Here is a 16545-nt window from a genome sequence, read left to right as displayed (position 1 = left end):
TACTGATAAGAGGGAAGTCCATCAGCAGAAGATAATCAGGATCTCTGAACTATAAGCTAAGGAAAATAACACATGAACAGGCAAACAAGTCACATACTCCAAGGAACTTCAGTCTATAACTACACCACAAGACCCAAGTGAGTATCAGTTTAAGATTCATCTGGATTGGCCATCTTCCCAGGGCTTGGGACAGAGGCAGAAATAGGAAGATCAGAAGTTCATGCTCATCCTTGGCTACACAGAAGTTTGAGGACAGCCTGAGTTATAAGAAACAACAAACATGATACATTTGATCTCCCTAGCTTCTACTGAAGATCTTATATCTGGTGAGGTAGGGATGTCTTCAACTCCATTACAACATAGGAATAAAACAATAGTGTGCTGGCTAGTTTTATTGTCAACTAGACACAAGCTAGAGTTACTGGAGTAAAGGGTACCTCAATGAAGAAAATGTCTCCATAAGATAAGGGCTGTAGGCAAGCCTATAGGTCATTTTCAGAATTAGTGACTGATGCAGAAGGGCCCAACCCATTGTGGGTGGTGCTACTCCTGTGCTGGTGGTCCTGGGATCTATTACCCAATCTCATGTTTCTACTTTCTGTATACATTTCAGCTTAAATATCTAAGAGTTAACTCATATTTGCCATATCTGACCATAGTGGTATCCCCACTGCCACCCAGGCAAGAAGCCAAGAAAGCAGCTGGTCTTTGTCTCCCCTTTACCCACACTAACTTTATTCATAAATTCTTAAATCCTTCATCCCTCCATCCTCTTAATTTTCACCTCCATCTGTGACTATGCTGTAGGACCTGTCTGCTGACGCAGCGTGAGGACAAGCTCACAGGTGCCAGCCTCTCTGAGCTACTGCTCCTAAGTTAGAACTAGAATAACAGCACAGCTTGGCACAAAACTTCTAAAGTCATTCCGATCTAAACTTCTAGGCTCAATTTTTATTAAATCCTGTAACGTGACCCACCCTAAGTATGTAAGTTTATTTTCTACCATTCACTAGTCCCCTCCCCTCAACAATCAGATAGCATGCTATAATAAATCTTATTACCAAGCCACGATGATCTAAATTTAAAATGGTCCTTCCTTAGGACTTAGAGATATAGCTCAGGGGCAGACTATGTGCTTAGCAAGTACAGAGCCAAACTCCATCTCCTGTACCAGAAACAAATTAAAAACAAAAAAACAAAAAAACAAAAACTGTGGTATGGAACTAGCTCAGTCCACAAAGTATGAGCCAGGCAGTCATGAGGACCTGAGTTCCACCCTAAGAACTTACATAGAAAATCCAGGCCCAGGCCCGAAAAGACAGCTCACTGGTTAGGAGTGACTCCTGCTCTTCCAGAGGACTAGAGTCTAGTTCCCAGCACCCACATCAGATGACTCACAACTGTCTCTAATATCAGCTCCAGGGGATCTGACACCTTCTTCTGAACTCCAAGGGGCCCTGCACTTACACAAACACATTCTTACATACAGACACATACATATATACATAAAAATATTAAAATAAAAAAAGAACTTTCGTGGCACTTATCACCAATCTTACAATAAGGTGTTAAATAACATAAGCCCATGAAGGCAGATTTACAGCCATGTGTGCTGCAACCATAAAGTTCCACATTTCTTGATCCCCAGAGCCTTCTTATACCACACTGCCCATGATACTCAAGATAAGGCTAAATGTACAGAAGCGCTCAAATGCTGCAGACTGATCTAACAAAAAGCACACTCAAGCTTCAGCCCAGGCTCTTGTTAACACACACAGCACCTTGGGCAGGTCAAGTGTGGTCCTAGAGTGCAAGAGAAGACTGCTGAGATGCACTGTTCTGTGGGAGGCCCTTATGTGCCGTGACAGCAGGGATGCTAAACCCTACACCAAGGACAACAGAGTCGTTTCCGGGTATCCTCCAAGGAGACAGTGACTGAGAATCTCAAATACTTCCCATCTCCAAAGAAAAGGCAGTAGGGTTTAAAAGGTACTTAGACTGCAGAGAAAGTCAGAACTGCCCAAGAGAACCTGCTTGAGAGATGATGTCACCTAAGCCACGAATTTCTCTGGGTTGGCCTGCTGCGGGCCTCTTGGGAAGAGGCAGTTTTCACACATAGTGTCACTAACCTGCATTCACCCTGTGCTTTAGCTCTTTGGTTTTCTACTTAAGCTATCCTTCACTCACTGACTGTTTGTAAATACGGGATGAGAAGGACATGAAGTACCTTATTAAATCAGCCCATACAGCAAATACTTGTTTCATTCTAAGTGTACTAAACACAAGTCTCCTCATATTACTCTAGCCCAGAGCCACTTCAGAAAGTTAATGGTCATCTATATTTTCACAAGAGAAATGCTGAGTGTTGTAGTGCAAGCCTGTCATCCCACCTGGGAGGCTGAGGCAAGAGGACCTGTTCCAGACCAGCCTGTCTCAATAAACAAACTAATAATAAAGATTTCAAAATGTAATGTTTTAGAATGTTCAATTTACCAATACCTAGCAAAAGTTTTCTTTTTCTCTTCCTAAGGAAGTATTTTAATTTGTGTATTTCATATTAAATCAATTAAAATGCATAGAACTTATCAAATATAACTACAAAACTTATTTTGTACAGTTTGGGGCTCAGATCAAGACAAACACTTTCAAACATATTAGGAAAATGCTGAACAACCTCAGTTGACATTTCTATTTTGCAAAATTGATATTTTCCTTTAAATTTAAAGATGTATTTGAATTCCATTCCAGTGTGCAATGACTGGGTTCTCAATACAGGTATCAATACTGCCTAAACTCAAATTCTAGGAGACAAGTTTTTAACTTGTAAGGTTTTTTGTTTGTTTGTTTGTTTTGTTTTGTTTTAACTGTATGAGTGTTCTTCTACTGAACTGAATGGGTGACACAGAAAAGACAGAAGTGGAGCCTGACTGGTCTGTACCTCAGCATACAGGAAGGGACCATGCTGGTGAGAACATCTCACCAAAGAGCATAAAGAATGTGCTTTGATGGCAATCAGTACACCCTGCATAAAAGCTGCCTGGCACTTAATTTCTGAGGAACATGACTTCAGAGCAGCAATCTGTAAACTATGTGTTGCAAGAACAAATGGAAAGGGTGTTAGTAACACTATAGCTTAGATCCCTCTCCCTTGCAAACCCATGAGACCATGACTGGAAGCTGGGTACTCAACAAAAAAAGCACTTGACCCTTCACCAGCAAGCATCATAGAGGAAGAGGATGAGGCAGGGCTCTGGAATGGAAGCAGCAATGGCAGGAGGGCAGAGGCATCAGATGCATGGAGACAGGAGCTGATGCAGAAGTGAGCTAAGGTTATGAGGACCTCAATTTTGAGGATATCTGCTAGAATTCTCCCACAGCTAAACAAGACACATAGGAGTGCCTTGCTAAAATAGTCCTTTATGTCTCATACAGTGAAAGAAATATTCTAGACATCAACGTGACCACTGGGAGGAAGTGAGCTGACTGAATAGAGGGCAATTAAGCACAGAATTCTGAAGTTTGGTATGCTAGCTGGAAACAGGAATGTGGGACACAATCAGGGAACACAAATTACAAAATGTTCAGAACAAAGCAAAGCCAATCCTGCTTGAGATGCTAAGGGGCTGTGAGTCATGTTTAGGAAGTTCTCAAGAATAGAATTCTAGTGAAACTGGCCTTGATTAATTAGCCCAACAGGCACCAAGCATCACTGTGTGCCAGCACTGCTCCTGGGGTACAGGTCACTGATATGAAGGGCCCTTATGGTCTAATGCGGGGAGGGGTGATGCAAAGCCTAAGTGCTCATCAACACATTCAAAATTTATGGACAGTCATGGGAAGATTTCATTGTGGGAGTTTACAGGAGGTAGGAAAGGCTAAATTGGAATTCTGCTATTTCTGAATTGGAATGCTGCTATTTCTCTTGACAGCAAAGCTCTGGGACAAACCTCTATGACTTCTCTGGATGGATTTCACAAGTTTCACTCTACTACGGGAGGAGGGAATGTGCTCAGAATTAGATGTATTTGGAGATTGATTAAATATCATGGCTCAGTGCAAGGTGAACGTGGTGGCTACTACCTGTCACCAACCTGGTACTCAAAGAAGCCAAGACACATGAAAGGTCAGTTCAAAGCCAACTTAGGCTACATACTGAGACCCTTTGTTACAAAAACATAAAATTGTTCATAAATTTTGCAAGACTCGCTTGACTTACGACTATCAGTAAACTGGAAGAATTTTAGACAACATCCTTACTGAGTAACTGTAGGGTTACCCACAAAAATATGGGAAGACTAAGCCAAAGTAGAATACCAGAGTCAAAACTGAAGCAATTTAATAGAAGATTAACTTAAATTTAATACAGAAAATGGAAATTATATTTGAGTTAAAAATCTTTAATCAAACGTGGGACTAGGAAGATCTACAAAGTGCCTGCTGAATAAGTAGGAGGGGCCTGAGTTTGGGTTATGGTAGCATACACATGTATCATGGGGAGGCAGAGATAGACAGATTCCTAGAGGTCACTGGCAAGCCAGGACAGCTGACCTGGTGAGCTACAGGTTTAGGGAAGACCAATCTTAAGCGCGTGCACACACGCACACGCGTGCACACACAAAATCAACTCCACAAGCATGTACATACACATTCAAAGGAAAGGAAATGGTAAGTGTGAGATGGCCACCCTGCCACACAAATTTCCACATTCTTAAACCTCGAGCTGAGATGGGTCAGAAATAAGGAAAGTGAGTGTCATATCTACTATGTGTCCAACCCTTCCATACTACATCTACAAAGTTCATACCTGAGAACCACATCATAGTAGGTCAATTTACACCCGGGGAAGTACTCACCACTTTGCCACTCCCCATAGTCAGACATACATAGAATAAGTGTCCTCATGACTTGAAAATTTAGTTAACACCCACTTGAATCACAAGGAGTGTGTGAAACCAGTCACCAACATTAGTAATTCCAAGACGGGCTGTGGAACCTGCACTGAGAAAGGTGCAGTTTCTGAGAGGCAAGACTGAAATGTGAAAACAGAAACCTTGCTGAAGAAAAAACTGAGTTAGTAGAGGAGGTGGTTGGATGAGATGCACGTGAATGTTTGGTCCCCAGCTGGTGGAACTTTATGGGAAGGATTAGGAGGTGTGGCCCTGTTGAAGGAGGTGTGTCACTGGGGACAGGTTTGAGGTTTCAAAATTACCTTCCACCATCCCTAGTGCACTGCTGCTCTTCCTGCTTGCAAATTGGGATGTGAGTTCTCTGCTGCTGCTCCAGATGCCTGCCACTATGCCTTTGCTCATCATAAACTAACCTTCTGAAACCGTAAGTCCAATCAAACTCTTCTGTAAGTTCCCTTGGTCATGGTATTTTATTGCAGCCATAGGACAGAAACTAAACCAACAGAGAACTGTCAGTCTGAGGTGAGGAAGGAAGAGTTACCAAGCAAGGTTTGACTCTGAACCCTGCAGGCTGTCTGAGGAACAAGTGCACTACACACATTCAGAATGAGGTCTCTACAAGGTCTCTACAAGGAGACAACCACATCAGGTTATTTTGGCTTAGTGACTCCCTATTGAGATTACCTACTTGATTAGACTGTCAGTTCCCAAAGAGGTCCCCCTGTAGGGGGCAGTATGCTGACCTCAGCTTCATTCTACTCACAGCTTATGAACAGAGTTGCTAATTAGCAATCCTGTTTATACATCAGGCTCTCAATCACTTGGCAAATTAAATTCCCCAAACCTGATGACTTCTAGACTCAAAACAAAATCTTCACAGGCACATATATAGAAAGGTCAGAGTCAGGTTCTAAACATCTGTGATTTTGCCTTCCTTATGACAATGCCAATCAAAACCGACAAAGACATAGAGATCAAAAACTGACAAAAATAAAGACAGAGAGGAGCAGCAAGGAAGGTAAAATGTGCAGAGCCCATATTTGAATGATGAAATGAAATGTTTCACTTTTAAAGAGGGCATAAGATAGTCATCATCAAATACTCCTTTTGCTCTCCTGAGAAATTACTTAATTCTGTGGTAAGAATAGACCAAGTTACACAGGAAATGATTCTGTTCCATGCCTGATGCACAGTAGGTAAAGGACTAGCATGTTATCTACAACTGCTTTGGGACGTAAAGCACATGTATAAGACACTTAGGGAAGCCAAGGAGCAGCACCTAACTGCCTGAAAGGAAGAGGACATGGAAGGTGTCCTTTAGAGAGGAGAGACCTAAGCAGAGAACACAGGATTACCCACAAAGGCTGGAAAAGGGCACAGAAGGGCCAATGAGATGCCTTGGTTGCTGAAGGCAACTGCAGACAAGCCTGACAATCCAAATTGGATCCCTAGAAGTTGTAGGGGAGAGAGAACCAACATCCACAAATTGTCCTCTGGTTTCTACATAACACCAATGTTCCCCCCTTTATTTCCTGTAATTCCCCATAGCCTCCCTCAGAAATTCTTCTCAGTTGTGGTTAAACCTGGGAACCTCTAGATCATCACATCCATGGATTACTAATGTTAAGGCTAATTTCTCTCCATTTAATTCATTCTAGTGTTATTTCTACAATATGACTTCATTTTAGATCTTGATGGCTCAGCACTTAAGAGCACTGGTTGCTCTTTCAGAGGACCTGGGATCAGTTCCCAGAACCCACATGCAGACTAACAACCATCTATAACTTCAGTTTCCAGGAATCCAATACCCTCTTCTGTCATTGAAGGGCACTGTACACACGTGCTGCACAGACATATGAGTATGAAGCAAATACTCATACATATAAGATAAAAGTAAACCTTTTAAAAATGCTACCTCATACAAACACTCCTAGTTTGCCTTCCCTTCATCTTTGCCTGACTGGGGCTATATACAGAAGAAAAGAAGAGAACACAGGAATTATCCACAAAGTGTACGAAAAAGCATATCAGAAAACAGTTCTTATGGCCCAATGTCAGAAAAACTATAGATTCATATCCTAAATCCTTTTTCTACATTTCAGAAATGTGGCTATAATGTTCACTAATATGTATTAATTTTTGTTTCCCACTCTGCTCAAGTCTAGAGAGTCTGTAGGAGATATTTAAATTTAATCTATAAATACTGTCTTAAATCACACTGTCATTCTTGCCCTAACAATCCCCCCAGGGCACTGTGAGGCAACTGTGACAGTTAACCTGAGCTTAACTCTCAGTTTGGACCAAAGCACTTGGGCAGGTGTTAGAGGTACCTGTTCTATTATTATTATTATTTTTAATTTACATTCCAGCCATTGCCCCCTTCCCACCCACCCCCAAGTTCCTCATCCCATTTCTTCTCCCCCTTGCCTCCGAGAGCATGCCCCCCCAGACCACCTGGTCTTTTTTAAGCACATGAACTTGCCCCGCCCCACCCAGACCCTCCACATTGCCTGTAGGCCTTCTACTTCTGTCCTTTTGTCTTTCACTTCCCCCAGCCCTGCCTATTGCTCGAAAAAGTTTATTATGCCCAGTTATGGTACTAAAACTAAGCAGCTGTCTCCCCGGTCCTGGAAACACAATGGGCACTTCCTACTTGCAGTCTGCTATTAACTTTTCAGTGGTCCTCAGAGAACTGCAGAAATTTGTTTCCTGGGCCCAGTCCACAGAACAGAAGAAGCACACCATAGAAAGTACACTGATGAGCTTCCAGCTGCAATAGTGAAATGTGCATCAAGACTTATTACACTGAGGAGTGGGGTGGGGCAACAATGCCTGACAGCACTTGAAGGTATCCCACAGAAAGCAAGTGTTCCATCAGCCTTACAGAAAAGACAAATGCCAATTTCCTACCAGAATACCGATTCCCAGGACTACTGGTCTTGAAGCTATGCTTTGCCGCAACAGTCTCTTTATACAAGAACCTGAGTAGGTCTGTGCAGTCATTAAAGACATTCAATAGACTCTTTTTCCTTCCCCTCCTAGCTGATAGTTCTGTCACCTTCTCTGTCTAATTTCACAAAATAGAAGCAAAAGGCAATCTTGCTGAAACTCCACTTGCAGGATGGAGGAGGGATGCCCAGAAAACATGCTGCCAGCAGGCCTATACAGGAAACAAAAACACTTTCAAAAGGTCAGGGTGTTCAGGCCAGATAAAATGACACCAAAAAGCACTGAAAATAAAAGGCTCATTTATCCTACCCTGCCTCAGGTCTCAACATTAAAACAACCCAGGAGCTTGTGGCCCCCAAATGTTTCGGTCTCTTACATCACTTAATGTTGTCTCCCTGTGGCTAGTTGGCCTTAAAAACTCCTGCTTATCCTTCAAATGGCAGCTCAAACACTACCCCTTCCTGGGAAAGACCATGTGGTTCCTAAACAGGTGCTCCTTTTCTTTGTCATCTCACTGCTTCTGCAGCTGTGCCCTGCTGCAGTGCCCCACATAGAAATACCATTACACAGTCGATGCCTGGCTGCCTGCCCAGAGAGGGGAGCACCTTGACTTTCCAGGCCCACATCACCTGGAGCACAGGCAGGCACCTCAGCACAAAGGAACACCCCAGGTCTAAACCAGAGGGCAATGCCCACCACTCCAGTATCTCCCATCTCATTTAGTTGAAAACATCATGTCCACATGGGTACATCAGTCCCTTTCCTCCCAGTTCTGGTCTCCCTTTGATAAGATCACTCCCTACTTATTCCTATCACTGCAATCTTCCTAAAGTACCACTTTAATTAAATGCACCAAGCTGTGTGGCTGTTGAAACAAAGGCTGGGATGCTGAAAACCATCTTTCTCCAAGCTCAAAGGCCTCAAATTCAACTGGACAAAAGATTTACATAATTAGCATGGTGTTATAGGGACACACCCATCTTATGCTAATCCCTCTGCCTGGCATGCCCTTCACTCTTAAATGGTCAATTCACAGTACAGTTCACACAATAAACTCTCCTAACCTGCCTACTAGCAATCTCAGCTTCCTCTGCTCTCTAGCTGCCTCGCTGTGTTTGAACTGCAGTTATTTGTACATTCCCAGTAACACTTATAAGTAAGAATCCAGCCACACAGAAAGATAATACATCATGTTGTCAGTCTTCCTAGGTACCTAACAGAACTGGGCAAGAAGCTGAATTAAAATTACCTGCCTTAGAAAAGCATCAGGAGTCTGGGACGCCTTGAGTGCTAACCCATATTAAGAACACCAATGGGGCATTATGTGCAGTTCAGTACTAACATTTTTCCACTCCAGTCACTCAAATAGGAAAAGTGTTTTCTGTTTGGCTTGATAATGACCGACATATGGAGAATCTCCTCACCAGATGTGAAAGATGTGTCCAAATGAATGAAATGGATCTCTGTTTTACAAACACAGCAAAGGGCAACTCAGAGTACTATAAACCAGGCAACAGCACCTGCTGACAAATACAAAACAGCCCCACCGGGCAAACACTGCATGGCGTTTCCATAATGGAGGCCTGTCAGCAGGCCAATGCTTAACTAAAATGCTCATGGCTAGTAAAAATTAAATTGCATGAAGCAAGATACTGGTACAAGATAATATTTCCAAAAATAGATGATTAAAAAGTTCTCTAATCACTCAAAGAATCCATCTTCCCATGCTATTAAGTGTATACTGAATTTCCTACAACACCAGTACTGTAAGGTACCTCATACCCAAGCCTAGTGGAGCATACCTTTAATTACAGCAGTTAGGGCAGACACATTTCAAACACACACACACACACACACACACACACACACGGGGAGAGATGATCCGAGAGGGAGGGAGAGAGGGAGGGAGAGAGTAAGATTGCTCTTGCTCACCAAGCCTGGTTCAGACCCTCTGTTCTTTTATTTAATTCCTATCGGTTCTGCCTGTCCCCTCCTTCAGCAACGTACTCTCTAGTTAGGAATCGAGCAGTTGCACTCAGAATGAACAGAGAGCAACTTAACTAAGAACTGAAGACTGGGGGTTTCAGGATTAAAAATAAAAAACTAAAATCCAGCCTCACGATTTGACTAATTCAAAACAATGCTGAGGCACAAAACTATGCCACTGTTAAAGAAAATGCTGTGTTGTAATACTTAGCCAACCCTAACTGGCTTTAATTACATCAGATGGTTGATAGTGTTGTTTATCTTGGCTTAATTGTTGAGGCCCAGAACCATGTCTCATCAACTAACTCTGTAGAGTTCTCAACACTCTGCCTACAGTGGCTTTTAATCTACTAAGACCACTACCATGTACATGCTCGTGTTAAACTCATGTACCCAAGTTTAGAGGTAGTTCTATATATTTTAAGATTTCAGGTAAATTACTTAAATCTGAGTTTTTCTTTCTCTTCCTGTATGGATCTTTCCTGAATCCTCACTACATACCCACGAATGCATTAAGAATGTATAAAAGTGCTTTACAAAACCATAAGACAAAACACAAAGTGCAACTAACAGTCTTAAAATAAGTTTTCTTCAGGAGCAAGCCTCTCCTTGCTATAAATATGAGCACAGTTGTACATTTTTCCCCCAGGAAAATTTATATTTGACATGCAAAACTCTAAAGAGCTCCTAAGAGGAATTATCCAAGAGGTAGAAGGAAAAAAAGAAAAGTCAGGCAAGACTGGAGCTGGGTAAACAGCAAAAGAAAAGCTCTCGCAATAAAGTAACAGGAGAGAGAGCAAGCCCGGTCCTGTGGTTATCATCAAACTCTACCTCTATCTTCCATATTCCTGGCCAGGTCACCTCAGCTCTCTAAGCTCCAGTTTCCTCAGATAATAATCCATAAAGCTCTCCCGAATATCCAATGAGACCATCTATACACAATGTATTCATGCTACTTAGGACTGTGCCAGTCCATACTAAGTAATAAGTTAAACAGCTATTGAGAAATTAGACGTATCCCTGGTGAGAGCAGAGAGAAGCCTGTGTAAGGAGAAGAGAACAAATCTATGAATCCCATTGGGAAACGACGTTTGATCAATATAAAGCAGCTAGCTTCCACTGGACAACTGAGGACTGTTGAGAGAACCAGTCAAAACTCCAAGTCACAAGCAACAGTGATAGCAGCTCCTGCACATGTGCAACAGAGCGGGAAACCACACCAAGAAAGTGAGTGTTAATGTCTACAAGCACTTCTTTGCCCCAGACTCAAGTGTCTAAACTTTCACAGACACAAGAAAAGCCAGGACCTACAGCAAAAGGCCTGTGATTTCCAATGTCAAAAACAGATGGCACCAGTGATAAGCAGTCATCCAGTGCTGCCATCTTGATTCTCATTGGAACTGTTGACTTGCAGTGGCTCTGAGGGGCTAAACATTACTAATTCCACCAGCTCAGGAACCACAATAAAGGTGTTCCAGAAACCAGGAAAGGAGGGAATAAATTCCCTTCCTGAATCAAATACAAAGGTAGTAAATGATGAGGATGGAAATGGGTGCTACCTGAATACATGTGATCAGAGATCTGCATAAATGTAAACACTATACATGCAGAATCAGTAAGACCTAGCAAAGACCAGGAAAACAACGAACCTGTGTGTGTGCACAGAGAACAGCAACTTGGGTTGGCAAATCATCTAGTATTCACTGCAGGGACGGCAGAAGCCAGCTCGGAATTTAAAAGTGAGGAGACAACAGGACAATAGAAGGTCGATGTGGGGTCAATGTACATTACACATGCTATGAAAATGTCACTATGAGACCTCTTATTCTGTACAACTAATAAACATAAAACATAAATACATGAACTAAGCTTCAAACAAGTACAAGTTCCCATAGGCTACTAGCAAGGCTTGAGTTTTGTTTAGATTCACACCACATGACCTGTAACTGTCAAGGTTTTCCCTAAGATCTGTGCAGAGGTCTCTAGGCGGGAGGCATTCTGCCTCAGTACTTTTCTTTTCCTTTTTTTTTTGTTTTTTTTTGTTTTTTTGTTTTGTTTTTTTTTTTTTTTTTTGTTTTTTTTTTTTTGTTTTGTTCGAGACAGGGTTTTTCTGTGTAGCCCTGGCTGTCCTGGAACTCACTCTGTAGACCAGGCTGGCCTCGAACTCAGAAATCCGCCCACTGTCTGGCTTTTTCTTTTTTCTTTTTTTTCTTTTTCCTCAGTAGTTTTCAATACAGACAAATTCCACATGGGAAAAAGATATTCTCCAAGAATGGTGCTTACTTTCCCTTTGATGGAACAACTTTTATCTCTTAGAATAAAGAACCTTTCAAAAGCAAACTTGTGCTTAAGAGAACTCTGTAAACCAGAAGTTCTCAACCTGTGGATCATGACCCTTTTTTGGAATCCAATGACCCTTCACAAGGGTTGCATATCACATATCTTGCATACTAGATATTTATATTACAAATGGTAACAGGAGCAAAATTACAGTTATAGCAACAAAAATAATTTTAAGGTTGGGGGTCACAACATGAGGAAAGGGTCACAGCATTAGGAAGGTTGGAAAGCACTGCTGTAAACCTTTTTAACTATTAAAGCAAACTTAAAAAGCATCTCTATAAAATTTTGGGCTGAAGATGTAGAAGATATGTCAAAGGGTCAAATGACTGAAAACAGAAAGACAATGATAAATGCTATCTGCATATATGTGACAGAGATTTGCAGATGTGTAAACACTGCACATGCAGAATCAGAAAGAACCAACAGGATTAGTGGAAACAAAGAGTTAAGATGTGCTGATAGGTTCTTTTTGCTATCTTTGTGTTATTTTATGAACTTTAAATATTGACTGCTATTTTTCCCATTAAAGCTTATCAATCATAAACTGTTGACTTAGAACAATCCTAGAACCTATCGCATTCAACCAAGAAGAGAGTTCTTTCTAAACTCTCTGAGAGACTGGCCCGTAACAAGTACCGATCATCTGAGCAAAGATGAAGGTAAGAGCCTGGATCTTATGGGATGGTGAGGTAAGGACAGGCAGTGCCCCACCAAGGCTCACCATATACACCATTTAAGTTTAACTGAATTTACTGTGATTCCAGTTTTCAGTTAACCAGTACCAAACATTAAGCCTGAAAATAGAACCTGATACTCCATTTTTTTCAACATCCACTTATCTATCTAGCAGACCTATATGAAGCACAGTGCCTGATATTAACACCTGTGACTTCGCATTCTCAGAGACTTAAATGACACCCCAATATTGAGTATCCAGGGCTGAACTTCTCTCATTTTACACATACAAATCTCTATTCAACACCTTGCTTCAGACATTATCAGAATAGCTATTTATGGAAATAAAAACTGAAAGGTCTGAGACTGACATCAACTCAATTTCAACTTCATGATTCAATCTAAACAATAATCTAATGCCAAGTAGCCTTTAGAAACACATGATATATAAAACAACAATTGAAATGTTGCAGTAGGGAAGGGATACTTCTAATTTCTCATTTTTAATCTATATGGGTCTCACTTGTTGGTTACAACTAATTACCATCAAAAGCAACTTTCAAAGTGACTAAAATATTTTACATGACAAAAATAGTATTTTTTTCATTTGCTAAGTGTGGTTGTGTACATCTTTAGTCCCAGCACTGCAGAGACAAAAGCAAATGGATCTGTGTGAGTTACAGCCTGCCTGCTCTAAGTTCCTGAACAGCCCAGAACTATACTGCTATACAGTAAGACTGTCTCAAAAACAAACAAAAACCACAATTCATTAACCTAGTTTTCACTACCTTAGCATTCCCAAAATTTAGATGCATTCTCCAAAATCCACTCTTTGCAACTACGGACCTGACCAAGACCTTCCTGAATGGCAAAATCAGGGACAATGTATAAACCCAAGGTGCCTAGGCCAAAGCGACTCTACCACTTACTCTCTACCTGACTTTGACACCTCATTTACTCCACCAGCAAGGCAGGAGTAATCGAAACACTCCCTCTGGTAAATAAGATGTATACTCAAAGGGTTTGGCAGCAGAGGCCCTGTATAAAGTGTTCTCTCACAGTCTTACCATCGACCAGGTTATCAAAATCATCTACACAAATGCCTTTTCCTCCTGAGACCCTTCAGTTGTCTGGTAAGGCTGATCCTTTTGTCCTTGGCTTCAGTATGAATTTTATATTCTAGTTACTGGAGGTGGAGTCACATGTCTCTCCCTCAGGACAAAGGCCACAGCATCTTTGTAAAGCAGGCAACCAACAATTCTCTCCCTTCATCCCTCCTCCCAATGCCTGTAAACAATAATATCCTGCCAATCAGCAAAACCTTTACCTGGAGACTGAAGTCCCATGTAACCAATGTATGTAGCACTGGGCATGCCTCACTAAATACTTCCTTGGGACTTGAACAAAAACTGCTGGGGGAACAAGGAAGAGAGAAGGATAGGAGAATATACCTGCTTGTTTAAACACAATTCTGCTACCTTAAGTTTGCTTTCATCATCTCACTGAAAGAGGCCATGGTGCTTTTCATATAAAAATTCAGGGGCAGGCTTTCTGCATATGTCTAATCTAACCCAGTCATAGTTTGCCCATCTGTTGATTTTAATGAAATGCTAGGATTCTCAAACAGCAATATGCTTGCTTAACTGGTCCTACATTTATGTGAAGTAAACTCATTTAACATTACATCGAGACACAAAAATCCTCCTGGCTTTGGTGTCTCCAATTTTTCCCATCTCTGTGAGAAGGCACTTGCTAAGGCACACTACCAATTCTACTAACAAGATGTAACTAGTCTTTAAGAGAGTGGAACTTTTCTAAGAAAAATGGCCAAACTGAGAGTAACACTTTATCATTTTGTTTTTCATCATTTTCCTTTGTTCCTAATATGCCACTTTTTGAAATTAAAACCGAGTATTTAAAAAGCTGCAGAGTTTGGTTTTTGAGAAAGAACTTAAAGGTGGGTGGGTAGAGAGGTGGAGAGGATCCAGAAGGGCTTTGGGGAGGGGAGGAATATGATCAAAATATATTTAAATTTTAAAATTTTTAAATAATAAAAACTGCAGAGAACACCTTTTTATTTGCAGTCTTAGTTTCTATCCTTTGGCTTATTTGTAAGCAAACTCAAAAAAATGCTGGGACTTTCAGTATTCTATTTAATGTAGGTTTTTTTTATAGTCTAATTTGTTCATTACTTAACAGCAAGGCCTTTCAAAAGAGCACAGAAACTACACCGAACTATGCTTCTCATTCTAAACACATCCCAACAAATGGGAAACCTCATCAGTTCCCGAACTAGGAGAAAAACGCCCAGCAGAGTACGGGCGAACACCAAACTTTTATCCCTTGTACTCCTTCTGAGACCAGGATTTTCCAAATAAAAGTACTTTTATGACCTCATGCAATATCCTAATTTATCATATCCTGAATTAAATTATCTCCCCAAATAGACACAAGAACAACTAACACAAATAAAATGCCTGTTGGCCACGAGGGAAAGAGCATAATAAACTTAATTGTTTTATATATCCTGAGGCATAAGAGAAAAACCTTTTCACGTACGCTTGTGCGTGTGACATCAGGACAACTTGATATGCAAATAACAAGGCTTACTGACTTAAAGCAGGGAGACCTGACCGATTTAAGCCACGACTGCCAAACAAGGGTAATCACCATCTTAAAACCACCAAACTTTGTTCGCCTGGCTTCTTGGCAGTCGTGCGTGCGGCCAATACCAGAGCCAAATCCATAATCGGCTTCTACCAAAACGCATCCCAAGTTGCGGAGGAGCCGGATTGCGCGCCGGCTCTGCACCGAGTCCCGAGGGGCCGCAGCAGCGCACTTCTGCACCAGCCGCTGCTCCAGACCCACCTCGCATCTCTTCACAGCGTTTCTCCAAACTTCGGGACCCAAGAGCGACCCCGCACCAGAAAAAGTAGCATCGGTGACAGGGACGCAGCGGCTAAGGACACACTTTGTCGTCGCTGTGCATCCGCAACTTTGTGCCGGCGAGCCGTGCCCTCTGCGTCCGGAGGAGACGGGAAGGTGGGCCCGGAGCGCCGCGCCCGAGGGGTCGGCAGCTCCGCTCCCGGTGCGCAGGCTGCCGCACTCGGCTCGGCGAAGGCCCCGGTGACTGACGGGCACTGGGGGCGCGGCCCCGCCTGCAGCCCGGGGACGCCGCGCACGGCCGCGGTTCTCCGCTCCGCGGGGACACCAGCGCGGGGCGCCGCGGGCTGTACCGCGCCGAGCCCCTCGCAGCTTCCCGCAGCGAGCGCCGCCCTAGCCCCACGGCCCTGCCCCGCGCCCGCGCCCGTGCCCGCGCCCGCGCCCGCGCCCGCTCTCACCTGCCGGTGTCGCCCGCGCTCGCTCAGCCGCCTCCTCAGCCACCGCAGCCCGCGGCGCGCGTCTGTCGCGCCAAGCCCCGCCCCGCCCCGCCCCGTGAGGCGGTGCCAAAGCGGCGGCGCCAGAATCTCGCGAGGCTTGACTCCTGCATTTTTAAGGGGTCGGCCCTGACGTCATACGCACCCAGGCGGAAGTAGCCTTCTGGCGTCAGCGCCAGTCCCGCCCCCCACCTGCTCCAACGGAAGTGTAGACTAGTACAGGAGCTTGAGTAGTCCAATTACTGCTTGAGGTCAGTCCGGTTACTGCTGGGCGGTCTATTCTTGTCTCGTGGTCCTCTCTAGTTAGA

General features: G+C 42.9%; 1 protein-coding gene across 8 annotated transcripts in view; it reads right to left on the bottom strand.

The window, feature by feature from the left end:
- Stk38l (serine/threonine kinase 38 like) overlaps positions 1-16285 on the bottom strand; it is a 54238-nt gene extending 37953 nt beyond the window's left edge. For 2 of the 8 annotated variants that reach the window (XM_076940851.1, XM_034511637.2), the window contains exon 1: positions 15729-15873. In XM_076940851.1, coding sequence (XP_076796966.1) covers positions 15729-15735 — 7 coding nt within the window. In that variant the 5' untranslated portion in view covers positions 15736-15873. Of the gene's footprint in view, positions 1-15728; positions 15874-16201 lie in introns of those variants that run through there. The other 6 variants (XM_076940856.1, XM_034511638.2, XM_076940852.1 and 3 more) reach the window with 6 other exon arrangements.
- Positions 16286-16545: the final 260 nt, after the last annotated feature.

This window comes from Arvicanthis niloticus, chromosome 9 (genome assembly GCF_011762505.2).
Source record: "Arvicanthis niloticus isolate mArvNil1 chromosome 9, mArvNil1.pat.X, whole genome shotgun sequence".
Classification (NCBI taxonomy): Eukaryota; Metazoa; Chordata; class Mammalia; order Rodentia; family Muridae; genus Arvicanthis; species Arvicanthis niloticus.
This window is presented reverse-complemented; position numbering and strand designations above follow the sequence as displayed.